Source organism: Neoarius graeffei, chromosome 8 (genome assembly GCF_027579695.1).
Source record: "Neoarius graeffei isolate fNeoGra1 chromosome 8, fNeoGra1.pri, whole genome shotgun sequence".
Lineage (NCBI taxonomy): Eukaryota > Metazoa > Chordata > Actinopteri > Siluriformes > Ariidae > Neoarius > Neoarius graeffei.
The window spans coordinates 53,670,637-53,686,638 of NC_083576.1; the positions used below are offsets into that span (position 1 = coordinate 53,670,637).

General features: G+C 40.2%; 1 protein-coding gene across 1 annotated transcript; it reads right to left on the bottom strand.

The window, feature by feature from the left end:
- Positions 1-2,561: 2,561 nt before the first annotated feature.
- On the bottom strand, positions 2,562-11,420 carry fgl1 (fibrinogen-like 1). The gene is made up of 7 exons (XM_060926955.1): positions 11,233-11,420; positions 10,897-11,071; positions 10,649-10,808; positions 4,281-4,378; positions 4,055-4,143; positions 3,759-3,946; positions 2,562-3,049 (listed from the first exon to the last, which is right to left on the bottom strand). Exons 1-7 carry the CDS (start codon positions 11,293-11,295, stop codon positions 2,890-2,892), a joined length of 933 nt encoding a protein of 310 aa, XP_060782938.1. The 5' UTR covers positions 11,296-11,420; the 3' UTR covers positions 2,562-2,889.
- Positions 11,421-16,002: the final 4,582 nt, after the last annotated feature.

The following is a 16,002-nucleotide window of genomic DNA, read 5'->3' on the forward strand; positions in this document are numbered from 1 at the left end:
GTAATCGGGGTTGTAATTTATCTAGAAGTTTTCTCTATTTCTTTTCTCTGTTTATCTGTAATGATGCTGCTGGAATCTTAATTTCCCTGAGGGAACCCTCCCAAAGGGATCAATAAAGTTTAATCTAATCTATCTCATCTAAGTCTTTAAATATAGTTAAGAAAAACTAAAAAAAAATGACAGACTGTTGTGTCTTATTAGCACAGTACTGAATAGGTGATCTGCTAACTCTTTACATAATTGATTACTTGCATTCATTATATGTTAGGTTTTTTTTTGTTTCTTTCTTTTTTTTTTTTTACTTCTTTCTGTTAATATCTGATGTCTACCGGTATGTATTTCCTTTAAATGATTGGCTTTGTTGTATTGTGTTGTTCTAATAAAGCATTAAAAAAAGGGTTTTATTTAACTTGGTATTGTACAGCTAACTTTAATTCGTCATAACATAATGACATTACAGTAAAACATTATTCAACTTTATTTTATTAATTCATGACCCACATCACGTTTGGAAGTTCATGATTTGTATCCCCCCCCCCCCCCCCCCCCCCATGCAAAAAGTAAATACATGTCAATGTGGTATCTTGACTTTTTATCAACATTGTGTGATTATATAAGTATAAAGATTAGATATATATTATAAACTAGGCCTACATATAGCCTACTATACATGATAAACTGTATATGATATATACACCTATCGTCCACTTTATTATAATAGGAACACAATCAGCCAGTCATGTGGCAGAAGCACAATGCATAAATCATGAAATACTCAAACCAGCTCATCTGGCACTAACAACCATCGTAACACTGATCGTTATGCTATCCCCAAGATATCCCACTTTTTCTTCATTCTGATGTTTGATGTGAACTTTAAATGAAGTTCTTGACCTGTATCTGAGCACTGTCGCCTCACAGCAAGAAGGTCCTGGGTTCGAGACCAGTGGCCAGCAAGGGCCTTTCTGTGTGGAGTTTGCATGTTTTCCCCGTGTCTGCATGGGTTTCCTCCAGGTGCTCTGGTTTCCCCCACAGTTCAAAGACATGCAGGTTAGGCTAATTGGTGGTTCTAAATTGACTGTAGGTATGAATGTGAGTGTGAATGGTTATTTGTCTCTATGTGTCAGCCCTGTGATGACCTGGTGACTTGTCCAGGGTGTACCCTGCCTCTTCCCCATAGTCAGCTGGGATAGACTTCAGCTTGCCTGCGACCCTGTAGGACAGGATAAGCGGCTACAGATAATGGATGGATGGACCTGTATCTGCATGACTTTATGCATTGTGTTGCTGCCACTTGATGGAAGGACTGGATAACTTCATAAATGAGCAGGTGTACTGGGGTTGCTAATAAACTGGACAGTGAGTGTATACTATCAATTACATACACTAAAATTATATTGTATATGTACTATTTTACCATAAACTGTATGTAAACGTATTACAAATATGCATACAGCATCTATATACACTGATCAGCCATAACATTATGACCACTGACAGGTAAGGGCAGCATGGTGGTGTAGTGGTTAGCACTGTCACCTCACAGCAAGAAGGTTCTGGGTTTGAGTCCAGTGGCTGATGGGGGCCTTTCTGTGTAGAGTTTGCATGTTCTCCCCATATCTGTATGTTTTTTTTCTGGGTGCTCCGGTTTCCTCCCACAGTCATGTGGATTGGGTTGATTGGCTACTCGAAATTGCCCATAGGTGTGTACGTGTACCTGCCACCAGATGAGGGTTTGGGTCCCTCTGGGGTGCTGTAATCACCTAAGAGAATTCAGGGAAGCTACTGTAGTTGATAGCTTCTTGGATCGCCAACCCTCAACTATGAGGACGACAACAGACAGACAGACCGACAGGTAAAGTGAATTATATTATGTTATTACAGTGGCACCTGTCAAGGAGTGGGATATATTAGGCAGCAAGAGAACAGTCAGTTTTTGAAGTTGATGTGTTGGAAGCAGGAAAAATGGGCAAGCGTAAGGATCTGAGCAACTTTGACAAGGGCCAAATTGTGATGGCGAGATGACTAAGTCTGAGCATCTCCAAACTGGCACATCTTGTGGGGTGTTCCTGGTATGCAGTGGTTAGTACCTACCAAAAGTGGTCTAACGAAGGACAACCGGTGAACCAACAACAGGGTCATGGGTGTTGAAGGCTCACTGATTCACATGGGGCACAAAGGCTAGCCCACATGTTCCAATCCCACAGAAGAGATACTGTACTATACTGACACCTTTCTGTTTTAGCCAGCATGAACTTTTTCAGCAGTTTATGCTACAGTAGCTCTTCTATGGGATTGGACCATATGGGCTAGCCTTCGTGCCCTATGCGAATCAATGAGCCTTCGACACCCATGACCCTGTCACCGGTTCACCGGTTGTCCTTCGTTGGACCACTTTTGGTAGGTACTAACCACTGCATACTGGGAACACCCCACAAGATGCGCCAGTTTGGAGATGCTCAGACCCGGTCATCTAGCCATCATAGTTTGTCCCTTATCAAAGTCGCTCAGATCCTTATGCTTGCCCATTTTTCCTGCTTCCAACACATCAACTTCGAGAACTGACTGTTCTCTTGCTGTCTAATATATCCCACCCCTTGACAGGTGCCCCTGTAGTGAGATCATCAATGTTATTCACGTCACCTGTCAGTGGTCATAATGTTATGGCTGATCGGTGTACAGTCCCAGTCAAAATACACCTTCTAATGCAATGGGTTTTGGACACACCTTCAAATTCAATTCAGTTCTATATGTTATTTCATAATTTTGATATCTTCTGTATTGTTTGACAACGTAGAAAATAGTTTAAATACAGAAAAACCTATGAATGAGTAGGCGTAACTGAACTTTTGACTGGTACTGTACTGGGCAGTGGTAAAAGGTGTTATGTTAGACTTCATTAGGTTCAAAGGCACTTGGTCGGATCTTCATTTCCACTCTTTTGAGAGAGTACCACCAGCCATGCCAGGTGTACCAGACTATCCCGTTGTCAGTCACTGCGCTGTACGGCCCCTTATAGTACAGTCCATTCAGATTGGCAGAGTGACATCTAGAGGAAGAACAATGGAAGAACTTCAAGCAACAACATACAGCATAAGACTGGATGAGAGTTTTCATCCTATGTAATGATGATTTCTTTTCAGATAGTACTTTCCATACTTATAAGACTGTGTGTAGTTGATTTACAACATTGAAAGGGATTTTTATTTTTTACAACAGTATTTCATATTACCAATAAAAAATCTAAGCTGCTGGACTGTTGCTGAAATTTATAAATCATAAATATTTTTGATGATTCATCAGTTTACGAGGCGGCACGGTGGTGTAGTGGTTAGCGCTGTCGCCTCACAGCAAGAAGGTCCTGGGTTCGAGCCCCGTGGCCGGCGAGGGCCTTTCTGTGCGGAGTTTGCATGTTCTCCCCGTGTCCGCGTGGGTTTCCTCCGGGTGCTCCGGTTTCCCCCACAGTCCAAAGACATGCAGGTTAGGTTAACTGGTGACTCTAAATTGACCGTAGGTGTGAATGTGAGTGTGAATGGTTGTCTGTGTCTATGTGTCAGCCCTGTGATGACCTGGCGACTTGTCCAGGGTGTACCCTGCCTTTCGCCCGTAGTCAGCTGGGATAGGCTCCAGCTTGCCTGCGACCCTGTAGGACAGGATAAAGCAGCTAGAGATAATGAGATGAGATCAGTTTACGAATTTAAATAATATTTTTTTTTATAAACAGCTTTTTAAAAAAAATAATAATACATTTAATAGACCTGTTAAACCACCAGCCAGACATGTCTTCCAGAGCACAGTTGCCCTCATAGCGATCATTGTCCTTGTCTTTAGTGCTGAAGTTCATGCCCTGATGACTTGCCCAACTCTGCACCTCAGGGTTGTAGCTGCCCAAGAATGAGTTTCCTGCACTCCCTCTGTATCCATCAAACTGCAGCTGGTAATGATTCTAAAACCATGCAGACAAATGGCATAGTTATAATTCATTCAAACTTGTGCTTATATACTTAACAGAGGAATAATCTCCTTGTTTAATCCTCAAAAAGTCAGGCACTACCTGTTCACTGTCAACATGGAACTTTTTGTACATGGCAAAACGGTGTTTGCCCTCAAAGTCTTCCAAGTTGATCCTCAAGCTGTAATCACCTGCCGCATCATATTAAACGCATGCGTGATATATAATTAAGAATAAAAAGTTTTTAATGATCTTGTAATGTATGCAAATGATATCATTTATACCCTATTTTTCTTGATTAATGATTTAAACCTAAGGAATGCCCTACCTTGGGATGTCAGATAATGTACGTTGTCATTCCCTAACCAGAACTCTCCATTTGCAGATTCCATATCACCAAAACCAGCTTTGTAGTCACTCCAACCCCTAAAACAAAAAGCATTAAATTCACCAGGAAAGACCAGGAATGCTAAATCTTTCTTACCTTTTCAGTATTTACATCACTATTGTATCTACAGTACTGTGCAAAAGTCTTAGGCACCCTATTTTTTTTTCTTAATATAAACTTTGTTATAGATTTCTATTTTATGACTTTGACATTATCAAGTCAAAAACATTTTAGAGTCCCAAATGTTCATTTTTCCAGCCCAAAATTAAATGTTACAGGAAATAAAATGCTCGTATCTGAGCAGCATATTACACAAGAAACGACTTTTCGGATTAAAAAAGAAATCATAATGAAGGCTGCTGGGTTTTGGTGCAAAATTAAGAAGTGTGTGAGACAGTCAAAGTGTCCAGAAGAACTGTGGCTGGTTCTGTAAGATGCTCAGTAAAACCTACAGCTCATTGTACCTGAGACTTTTTTCTTTTTTTTAAAGCAAAGGGTCATCTCAGACCAAATATTGACTTTGTTCCATTTATTATAGCTGACTGCTGTTTATAGTATTTTTTAACATTGAAACATTTCATTTCATTTAATTATTTTTAAGCCATTTTTGGTCGACAGCATTTCTTTACATGTGCCTAAGACTTTTGCACAACCACAGTACTGTACATTTTGTCATTTTGCGATTAGAAGAATTACATATCTTATAATACATAGAGCCAAATTACTCAATTCTGATTGGTCAAACAAGGAGGGCTTTTTTCCTTAACACGGGGGCGTATTTCTGAAATGCAGTTGGCTAGTTTGTTGCTTGGTTACGGTTACAAAAATTAGCAAATTTTGTCAACAAAATGGCTGACTCTGCTGACTCAGCAATGCCGCGTTTCGCTGTATTTGACGAAGAAATGATAAACCAATTGAAAGCTGCAAGTGAAAATGAAAATACCAAAAAAAAAAAGTACGATTTTTTGGCTTTCTGTGTTTAAGAAATGGGTCGCAGAAAGACAAATAAACGACTCTGTAGTGGCATATGAATGCTGTGAGTTAGACAAGGTGCTATCGCGGTTTTATGCAGAAGTGAGGAAAGAAAATGGGGAAAACTACGAAGCAGACTCTCTTAAAGTAATGCAGGCAGCATTGGATCGGCAACACAGTACGAGAGAAATATCCGGGATCAATCCTGAAAGATGTTACTTTTCAAGAATCATGAAAAGTCCTCGAGGGAAAAACAAGAGGTTTGCGAAAACAAGGAATGCTTTAGAAACTGATTCAAACGTGCAAGATAGTATTGCGCCCTGATTGGCTCAGAAAACGTGAATGACGAATGTTGTGAACTTGAATGGCTTCCGAAGTATGAATTTGGCCCTATATATTATAAACAAGTAATCGTATGGTTCCAATTGTACAATTAAGGATCAATTTCACTCGTGATTTCAATCATGAGTGAAATTAAAGTGCATATCACAGGTAAATTCAGGAGCAAGATCAATGTAATTCTCCTATTTTATATTAAACTTTGGTCAAATATCTGTAACATTTTGCAGTTTGTGCAATTTTTTTGCCTTGTGCAATACCAGAAAAATTCAGTTGAAATCAAGCCATTTGAGGCGAATTGGTCCACCTCTGAAAAAACTTGGCATTTGGATTTCCCGGCAAACATTGATTTGCGTGACGTCGCGTGTGGGACGCTCCTTCTGAATCCTACGTCAGCGCTGGTTTGTTTATGAGAAAACAACCTGGTGGTTTTCTGCAAATTTCTTCAACGTTATCACGTAATTATTAAAATAGTTAACAGATGTATTGTAGGATGGTGTAGCAACACCAATCTTGATGGGATTAGTACTCATCATTTTCCAAAAGACCGGACAATGAGAGAGAAATGGGAGCGCTTGGTCTACACAGGCTGTGCACTGAAACTGTGCAAAGCTCGCGCAGCCTGCTGGCGCTTCCGCAGGTGACATCACGAATCTGGCTCCAGACTCCCTTGAGATTTTTCCAGACGCGTTTTGTTATTTTATTTTTTTCTGCTGTAGACAGATGGCCTTGTGCAAAATTACCCTTCTGGATGAGTGTGTAAAGTATGGAAGCCCATTTCCACCAGTAAAAAAAAAAAGGTGGTCAGAAAAAGTCATAATTATGAGATAAAAAGTCAAAATTATGAGATAAAAAGTCAAAATTTTGGGATACAAAGAACGCATGCTCTAACTGCTGCCATGGCAACGAATGGCCACTGGAAAGGGAAGTCATGGAAAGTGGCTGCCAACCGGCCTGGCCCTGAACATGTGAACTTAGCAACGTTGACTCTGAATGCAAGACACAAGGGATGCAGTTGAAAGGTAAGATTATCATTCTGTTCTGTTTGATGTTACATTGCATTGCGGATATGGTTAAGGGTACGTAATATCAATTAGGATCAGAAGTGACACTTACTACCATGCAGGCTGCATGCTACAACCACAAGGCGTACTATCTCTGCTAGTTTAGAAACGCTGCACTCACAGTGATCTTACAACTACCTAAAATTTAGTTACATTATACAGATTTAGCAAAAGTGTTTGACCATTGAGTAATGCGGAGAACATTGTTGAAACGTGTACCTCAAGCCGCTTTCAGACAGAAATTGAATCTCTGATATCTCTCGACAATCAAACGGTAGGCTGAAAGGACGGAAAACATTTCTTACCTGGACATGACACTACCCTCAGTAGCCTATCATGGGGACAGAAAATGGCCATGTAGCTGATATGCAGCACTTCCTCTCAGAGAATACACACAGTGTAACCTTGGGTCCAAACACTGCAAACCAGCGAATTGAACGTTGGTGGCTGATCTTGCAAAGTCAGTGTGCCCAATTCTGGATAGACCTATTTGACAAACTGCGGGAAGATGGCTTCTTTTCAGACAACTTCTTGGACAAATCCTTGATTCAGTTTTGTTTTCTTCAAATAATCCAGGTAGGCATTCACAATTTATCGCATCTTCTATAATAATGTAATTTAATATTCAACTATAGGAGGGATGTAGTGGTGCATAAACGTATGTAAATGCCATTTACGCATCTCCTAGATTTCGGAAATCGCGTTTACCCACCTGAAAATATAGTTTACCCACCTCTAAGCAGCGTTTACGCACTTAAAGCCTAGCGTTTTTATGCAGATGTAATTGTTGATGTTGTTTTACCTTTGGTTATCATTTCGTAACTTAGGCCTATAGCCTATGCAAGACGGGCTTTGTAGGCTACTGTGCATCATTATCTGCATGGTATATCTAATCACCCTCTTGAGGAAGCCAGCGCAACAGGTGTCACAAAATATGGATCAAGGTAACTATGTTTATCAGCTGGATAAAAAGTGGGACTGACTACTAAAATAGATGGAAGGCAATTTCTGAAGTGTGGCTACAGCACCCCTCCTCCTATCAAACCTGATGTTTCGGTTCGCTTTATCCCACTTACTCGAAAAAGACAGGAGAACATAATTCACCTAAATTACCATTTTGACACAGTATTGACTGTCACAGCTTTTCCCATAAATATTAAGCCAAATTCACTAGGCATGTGCAATCTTGAAGTCATCAAATTCACAATAAATTTTGGGTGCTGCCATATAGCTTCTTATCACGGAGAATCCAGAGAGTAGCCTAAGTCTATACACACTACCCTTATAGAGGCCTTGTCCTTTATCAAATAAGCGCTTTGTTACACATGGCATTACACAATAGTGCCTAGGCCTAAAAACCCGTCCCACCCCATCCCTAGCCCAGGGCCCCTACTACTGGGTCCTGGATAATGAATCCCACTTTGCCTCCCACTTCAACACCCCTGCTCCTGGTTTGTTTGTATTATGCCCACCCCCTCTCCCACCCAAATGAAACCATTTCAACCACTCCATCTTAAATAATCAGGATACTATTACTGAAACTGTAATACAGAATTTATATACTGAATATTATGTCTGATCTCTAGGAAGAAGTTGATGGGGTTGTATCGACTTGGAATGACCACAGAGTCCGTCAAGTCCACAACTCTCGTTCACCTCATGGACGTCCCTCCATATTACATGCAGTCCCTCAGCTGTACGGAGGCAGAGACTATTTGCAGAATGTGGACCTGGAGAAAGTTGAAGTCTGCCTTGAAGAGTGTATGTTCAAAGACTTTCCATGTGATGAGGATGTGTTTCACATTTGTGTGGACCTAATGTCAGAGCATAATCTGTCATTAACAAATGATGTGTTTGAAACAGTTAACCTGTATCTCACACTCAGACAGCTGATAAACAATGATCTTGGTGTAAATCATTAATTTTATTGGACCTGGTCTTGTGTCACCTGTTGTAAGATAAGATACTGTATTCAAGCATCCCGTAACATCCACAACAAGATACACATACACATGATGTCAAGGTTGCCATGGTCGTGGACACCTCAACAGGCACAGGCCATTTCAGAGATGTCTTTTTGTTTTTTCCTTTGCCCATTTTATTCACAATTTGAAATATTGCAGTTTAACTGATTGCCAATTAAAATATGTTTTTTTTTACTTGTAATACCTGCTTTAAAAGATGTAGCTTCTTATTTTCACATCAAATGTATTAGCAGTCAAGTTATTTTGTTCTACTACCATTCAACATTTGCAAATATGAGTAAAAATGCAAAATCCTAACAAGTTTTAACTGAATTATTTATTCAGATATTTAAAAGATCACAATACAAAGAATGCAAAACTATATAATTTCATTGGAACTGTAATGCCACCTTAAAATCTTTACAGAAGGAAGCCTTCAAAAGTAACAACAGATGTTTTTTTTGTAAACAACAACAGCAACTGTATGGAGTAAAACAGTGGTTGCCATGAGAAATGTAAACAAGTAGTCATACATTGGTAATTCCGACTAAAATCCATGACATCTCATCTGAAATTATTTATAAAGATAACTGGAATTTTCTGCTGATAATAACTCTTCCCAGGCAGACAAAACAACAACAGTACAACAGTAGGCCTAATCCATTATTAGAAGGCATTTTGTTGTCCTTAAAACACACAACAGGTATTCGCAATTCTCTGCAGCATACCACTTAAAGTTCATGCCACTTAAAGTGCGTAAAGTAAACTCAAAAACAAAATGCAAAAAAAAGTGGTCAACAAGGCGGCGACACTAAATAAACAGCTGTTATACTTCCTTCACAAGCGTAAAGAACGTTCCTATTGACTAAATTCCTACATAATATCCATGACCCATATGTTACTTTCTAAGATTTTGTTCATTTCACTTCTGAAATCTGGGTAGCTGTCATAAGTGACTGGTAACTCCAGGTAACAGCCACATGTCTGAGTGACTGGTCTCCTCTGAAATCCCTGAATTTGTGTAAAGCTGACAGTGATGTTTTTTCCCATGAACAAGTCTGATCCAGTACAAAATGGTTATTTTTCCTTCCATCTGCAGTATCCAAAAACATAATCATAATTTTGACTTTTTATCTCATAATTTTGACTTTTTATCTCATAATTTTGACTTTTTATCTCATAATTTTGACTTTTTCTGACCACCTTTTTTTTTTTTACTGGCGGAAATGGGCTTCCATGGTAAAAGGACATACTTTCATATAAAAAAACCCCGAAATTGGTCCAGAATCTCATCTCATCTCATTATCTCTAGCCACTTTATCCTGTTCTACAGGGTCGCAGGCAAGCTGGAGCCTATCCCAGCTGACTACGGGCGAAAGGCGGGGTACACCCTGGACAAGTCGCCAGGTCATCACAGGGCTGACACATAGACACAGACAACCATTCACACTCACATTCGCACCTACGGTCAATTTAGAGTCACCAGTTAACCTAACCTGCATGTCTTTGGACTGTGGGGGAAACCGGAGCACCCGGAGGAAACCCACGCGGACACGGGGAGAACATGCAAACTCCACACAGAAAGGCCCTCGCTGGCCACGGGGCTCGAACCTGGACCTTCTTGCTGTGAGGCGACAGTGCTAACCACTACACCACCGTGCTGCCCCCTTGGTCCAGAATATGCACTTTAATCCTTAATTTTACTCGGCCCCATACGATTACCTATACAAATGAAAGCTAATGATGTGAAATAGCATCTAGTGCCAAATGGAAACATAAACATTCAGGGCATTTTGAATTGAAGAATCTGACATTATTAAAGTACTACAATTTTAAAGACTTCACACAGTCTGGCTGCAGTAAGAGGAAAGTCTGTTTTAAGTCTTCCAAAGTTTACTTATAGCCTTCTGGTTCTACACTCCAGTGTGACTTACGTACAAATGCTACACAAATACAGAATTTTTCTCACCTGTCAAAAGACTCGTTACCACTGGAGCGTCTTTGGAAGACTGTCCATCCACCTCCATCTCTCATATCACAGTACGCTCTAATCTGAGCCGGGCTCTTTTCAGGTTTAATCATGTAAAATCCACTATTCTTGTAACCGTTATTGAAAATCTGAGCACAATCTGAAGTTGGGGAGGGAAAAAGAAAAAACAACTTCAGTAAGCATGACATTCCAGCTAATACGAATAAACAGAAAAATACATTATTTACCTGTATAGTTTTTATCTTCTAAGTCAAAAAAGATGCTCTGGTTCAGAGGAAGCGGAGGCTCCTGATTGAGTTTCATCAACCTCTGGATCATCTCCTGCTGCTTAATAGCACGAGCCTCCATATTCCTTAACTGTGCCTGAAGTCTGTCTCTTTCCTGGTGGCATTCATCAAAGGACTACACAATTTTTTGGAATAAAACAAACAAACAAACAAACAAACAAACAAACAAACAAAAGTATTACCAGGCACTCTAGAGGAAGTAGTCAGATTTTGACCGAATGGATAAATTCAATTCAATTCTATTCCTATAAGCTCAGAAAAGTTAATAATACTTACAGAATCAACCAGGTCCAAACATAAAACAATCCAAATCACAGCATAATGCTTTGTTGCCATCATAACAAGTTTGACAAAGAAAAGTGACCTTTTATGATAATTACTGCACCGGTTGTTTTAAGCTCATGCGCCAAAGCTCTTTCACGTGTCCGATCTATCCTGCATGCCTTTTAAAACCTGCTGGAACTGCCTGTGTGCTTTTTGGGTGAGTCATTCAGAAGCAATGCAGATGAACAGATCTACAACAACAAGGGCATCATGTCCAAACCCAAACTTAAAATAAAATACTTCTTATTTCAAACTTCATGCTGTCGTTCTTCAAAAATCAAGCAATATAACACTGAACTAATTCATTTCAAACTTTTAAGACAAAATAATAAAAGAAATCTAAAACAGCCTGGCTGACTTTCAGAGAAGAATGTCTGATTTGATACGCATGTGTGTGTAGAAGGTTACCGTGTGATGAATCAAAGGGTACAGCCAGGGGCGCCGCCAGAAATTTTGGGCCCCATGAAAGATTAGAATTTTGGGCCCCCCAACTTTGCCCACCCTCGTCACAATTGCACTATTGTCATTATTTGACTTTTGATAGCCCATGGACCTTGAGTTTGTGACTTTATTACATTTTATGTATTAACCTACCAGGGACTAGATGAAAACTGGTCAGTGACTAATTCTGGTGCATTTACAATCACAAATGAAAATTCAAGATTTTGCCACATGCTTCTTGTGCTAGGACAATTGGTAGTGAAATGTGTGATGTGACTGCTAATAAATCATAGAAAAAGTTTTCTACCCAGCATCAAAATACCTATGGGAATCCCATGGATTGTTACATGTTAAGTTGTGTGTACTGTTCTGCTGTTCTGTACTGTCTGTTCAATTTGAAACCAATGGTTTAGAACGTGTGAACATTCCACACACGTAACCATGTCAAACACTTGACTGGTGTCCGTTATTAGCAACACTTTAATCTAGCAAACTGTACAGTATATGGCGCTCGCTCATTAACAACTTCAATCCTAAAGCATTTATGGGTTGTATTGCTGCTTACCTCCTTCTCCAAAGGGGGGTTCAGTGGTTTGGTAGGGCGGAGGTCCCCCCGAGGCCTGAATCTGTGCATATTTAGGGCACCCCATTAGTTATGAAACTGGTTATTAGCACTAGTTATCAGCACCAGCATAACGTAATATTTCATCTTGTTTATCACACAAGTCAGTTCAGTTATTAAAATGGAAAAAAATGTCACTGTACAAACTATAAAAGTGTTCTCTTGATAGGCTAATCCAACCACGTTCATACTGTTCATTTATCATTCGCTAATATTTTGAACACACATGTGAGCGATAGCTACCTTTCTTTGGGAAAAACTGAGTGACCAGTTGCCTGCCTCTCCGGTCCCTCTCAGCTTTCAGCTGCCTTTCTTTACGTTTTTGACAGCCACGCATCGCGCTTCTACCAGAACTAGACCGTACCATTTCGCAAAAGGGGGAGGGTTAAATGACAGTATGTTGAAGAACTCAAGAAATAGACAACCTTGTTCAATTAGCTCATTTTACCAGATGGAATATTGTATTGTTGTTATTTCAAAAGTCTTATTAAAATCATTAAAAGCATATTATCAGCCCCTTAAAGGGCCCCATGGCAGTGCTGGGCCCCTAGAATTGTTCTAACCTTTCCCCCCCTGGTGGCGCCCATGGGTACAGCAGTGCAACTCCACAGCCAAACACATCTTTCAGAAAGGACACAGAGAGATACACAGGACGTCCACACTGCTTTTGAGTGCTTTAGTAATAATACAGTGCCCTCCACAATTATTGGCACCTCTTGTAAAGATTAGTAAAAAGGGTTAGGAAAAAAATCCACCTTTTGGTGAAGTTGCTTCATCTCACACTGAAAAAATGAGAAAAATCCAACCTTTAACTGAAATGAATTTATTCAGAGAAAAACAAATCCCTCATCAAGAACTAATTATTTTAAACAAAAACACATGTGCCACTATTATTGGCGTTTAATACTTTGTACAACCTCCTTTGCCAGTAAAACAGCACTGAGTCTCCTGTAACATTTGATAAGGTTGGAGATACAGAGCAGAGCATCTGAGACCGTTCGTCTTTACACAGTCTCTCCACATCGTTCAGGGTCCTTGGCCCTCTCTTGTGCTCTCTCCTGTTCAGCTCACCCCACAGGTTTTCAATGGGGTTCAGGTCAGGGGACTGAGTTGGCCAGGGCAGAAGCTTGATTGTGTGGTCAGCGAACCATTTTTGTGTTGATTTGGACAAATGTTTCGGATCATCGTCCTGCTGGAAGATCCAATGATGACCCAGTTTTAGTTTCCTGGCAGAGGCAGCCAGGTTTTGGTTTAAAATGTGCTGGTATTTCATGGAGTCCATGATGCCGTGCACCCTAACAAGGTTTCCAGGGCCTTTGGAGGAAAAATGGCCCCAAAACATCACAGCACTTCCACCATGTTTTACAGTTGGGATCGGGTTCTTCTCATTATAGCCATCCTTCTTTTTACACCAAACCCACCTTAAGTGTTTGTTGCCAAAAAGCTCCATTTGTGTTACATCAGACTACAGAACACTCTTCCAGTCACAGTTGTAGTAGCATTTTGCAAACTTGAGGTGCTTATGTTTGTGGTAAACTGACAGAAAAGGCTTTTTTTTCTGACACACATTCCAAATAACCTGTTGGCATGCAGGTGGCGTCTGATGATGGTTTTAGAGACTTGGAAACCCCAAGGTTTTACTTTTTCTTGTAATTCACCAACAGTGATCCTTGGGGATTTTTTTTGCCTTTCTTACCATCCTCTTCACTGTACAAAATAAACTTGGGTCCTCTTCCAGGCAAGTTTGTAACAGTTCCAGTCGGTGTCCACTTTTTTATTATTGCCCAAACAGTAGAAATTGGCATTTTCAGGTGAGGAGCTATTTTTTTTCATAACCATTCCCTGACTTATGAAGGTCAACACACTTCTCCCTCACTTGGTTTGTGTGTTCTCTTATCTTTCCGATGTTGATGGATGACTAAGGGATTTTGACCCCTGTGTCACCTCATATTTGTCCCCCAGTTAATCTGGAAGTCATGGATTACAGCTTGAAAGTTCCTACACACTCCAATCAACTCAAAAAACACTGTACAATTTCAATGTGAAACATACTTCAGTTACATTGTGTTCACTATAATTTCCAGGGGTGCCAATAATAGTGGAGGACACCGTCATGTGTTTTCACACCAGTCCCACAACAGCAAAAGCAGCACATCTCACTTACACATCACTTTCATTCCATGTCTGAAACAATATCAAAGCACCAGTTGTTGCCTTAAGCAGCTGCTTATATCATCTATCATTAAAAAAAAGAAAAGAAAATGAAAAAGTGTATACACACATTGTGCTATAAGAAGAACTGGCGTCCCATACAGGGTGCATTCTTACCTCGCAGGATAAAGTGGTTACTGAAGACCAATGAATGAATGAATGAACAGACAGAAAGGTAAAATCTATAATTGCTGCCTTGTGATATTTTCTGAACCAATTTGCCGGTTTCAGTGGTTAAATGCAACCTTAAAAAATAGCAAAACTGACTTGTGTTGAAGAGACTGTCGCATCTGTGCTTTTTTGAGCAAACCCTGTCAATATCATCTGCTCTCATTTTCAGAGACATGCCACAAACATATCTGAGGTGGATTTCTGAACATAATTGCTATATTTCCAACTCACTGTGGTGCTTGAAAGTTTGTGAACCCTTTGAAAGTTTGTGAGCCCATTCCTCCATACAGAACAGCTTCAACTCTGGGATGTTGGTGGGTTTCCTCACATGAACCGCTCGCTTCAGGTCCTTCCACAATATTTCAGTTGGATTAAGGTCAGGACTTTGACTTGGCCATTCCAAAACATTAACTTTATTCTTCTTTAACCATTCTTTGGTAGAATGACTTGTGTGCTTAGGGTCATTGTCTTGTTGCATGACCCACCTTCTTTTGAGATTCAGTTCATGGACAGATGTCCTGACATTTTCCTATAGAATTCGCTGGTATAATTCAGAATTCATTTTTTCATCAATGATGGCAACTGTCCTGGCCCAGATGCAGCAAAACAGGCCCAAACCATGATACTACCACCACCATGTTTCACAGATGGGATAAGGTTCTTATGCTGGAATGCAGTGTTTTCCTTTCTCCATACATAACGCTTCTCATTTAAACCAAAAAGTTCTATTTTGGTCTCATCTGTCCAAAAAACATTTTTCCAATAGCCTCCTGGCTTATCCACGTGATCTTTAGCAAACTGCAGACAAGCTGCAATGTTTTTTTTGGAGAGCAGTGGCTTTCTCCTTGCAACCCTGCCATGCACACCATTGTTGTTCAGTGTTCTCCTGATGGTGGACTCATGAACATTAACCAATGTGAGAGAGGCCTTCAGTTGCTTAGAAGTTACCCTGGGGTCCTTTGTGACCTTGCCAACTATTACACACCTTGCTCTTGGAGTGATCTTTGTTGGTCGACCACTCCTGGGGAGGGTAACAATGGTCTTGAATTTCCTCCATTTGTACACTATCTGTCTGACTGTGGATTGGTGGAGTCCAAACTCTTTAGAGATGATTTTGCAACCTTTTCCAGCCTGATGAGCATCAACAACGCTTTTTCTGAGGTCCTCAGAAATCTCCTTTGTTCGTGCCATAATACACTTCCACAAACATGTGTTGTGAAGATCAGACTTTGATAGATCCCTTTTTAAAAAAAAAAAAAAAAGGGTGCCCACTCACA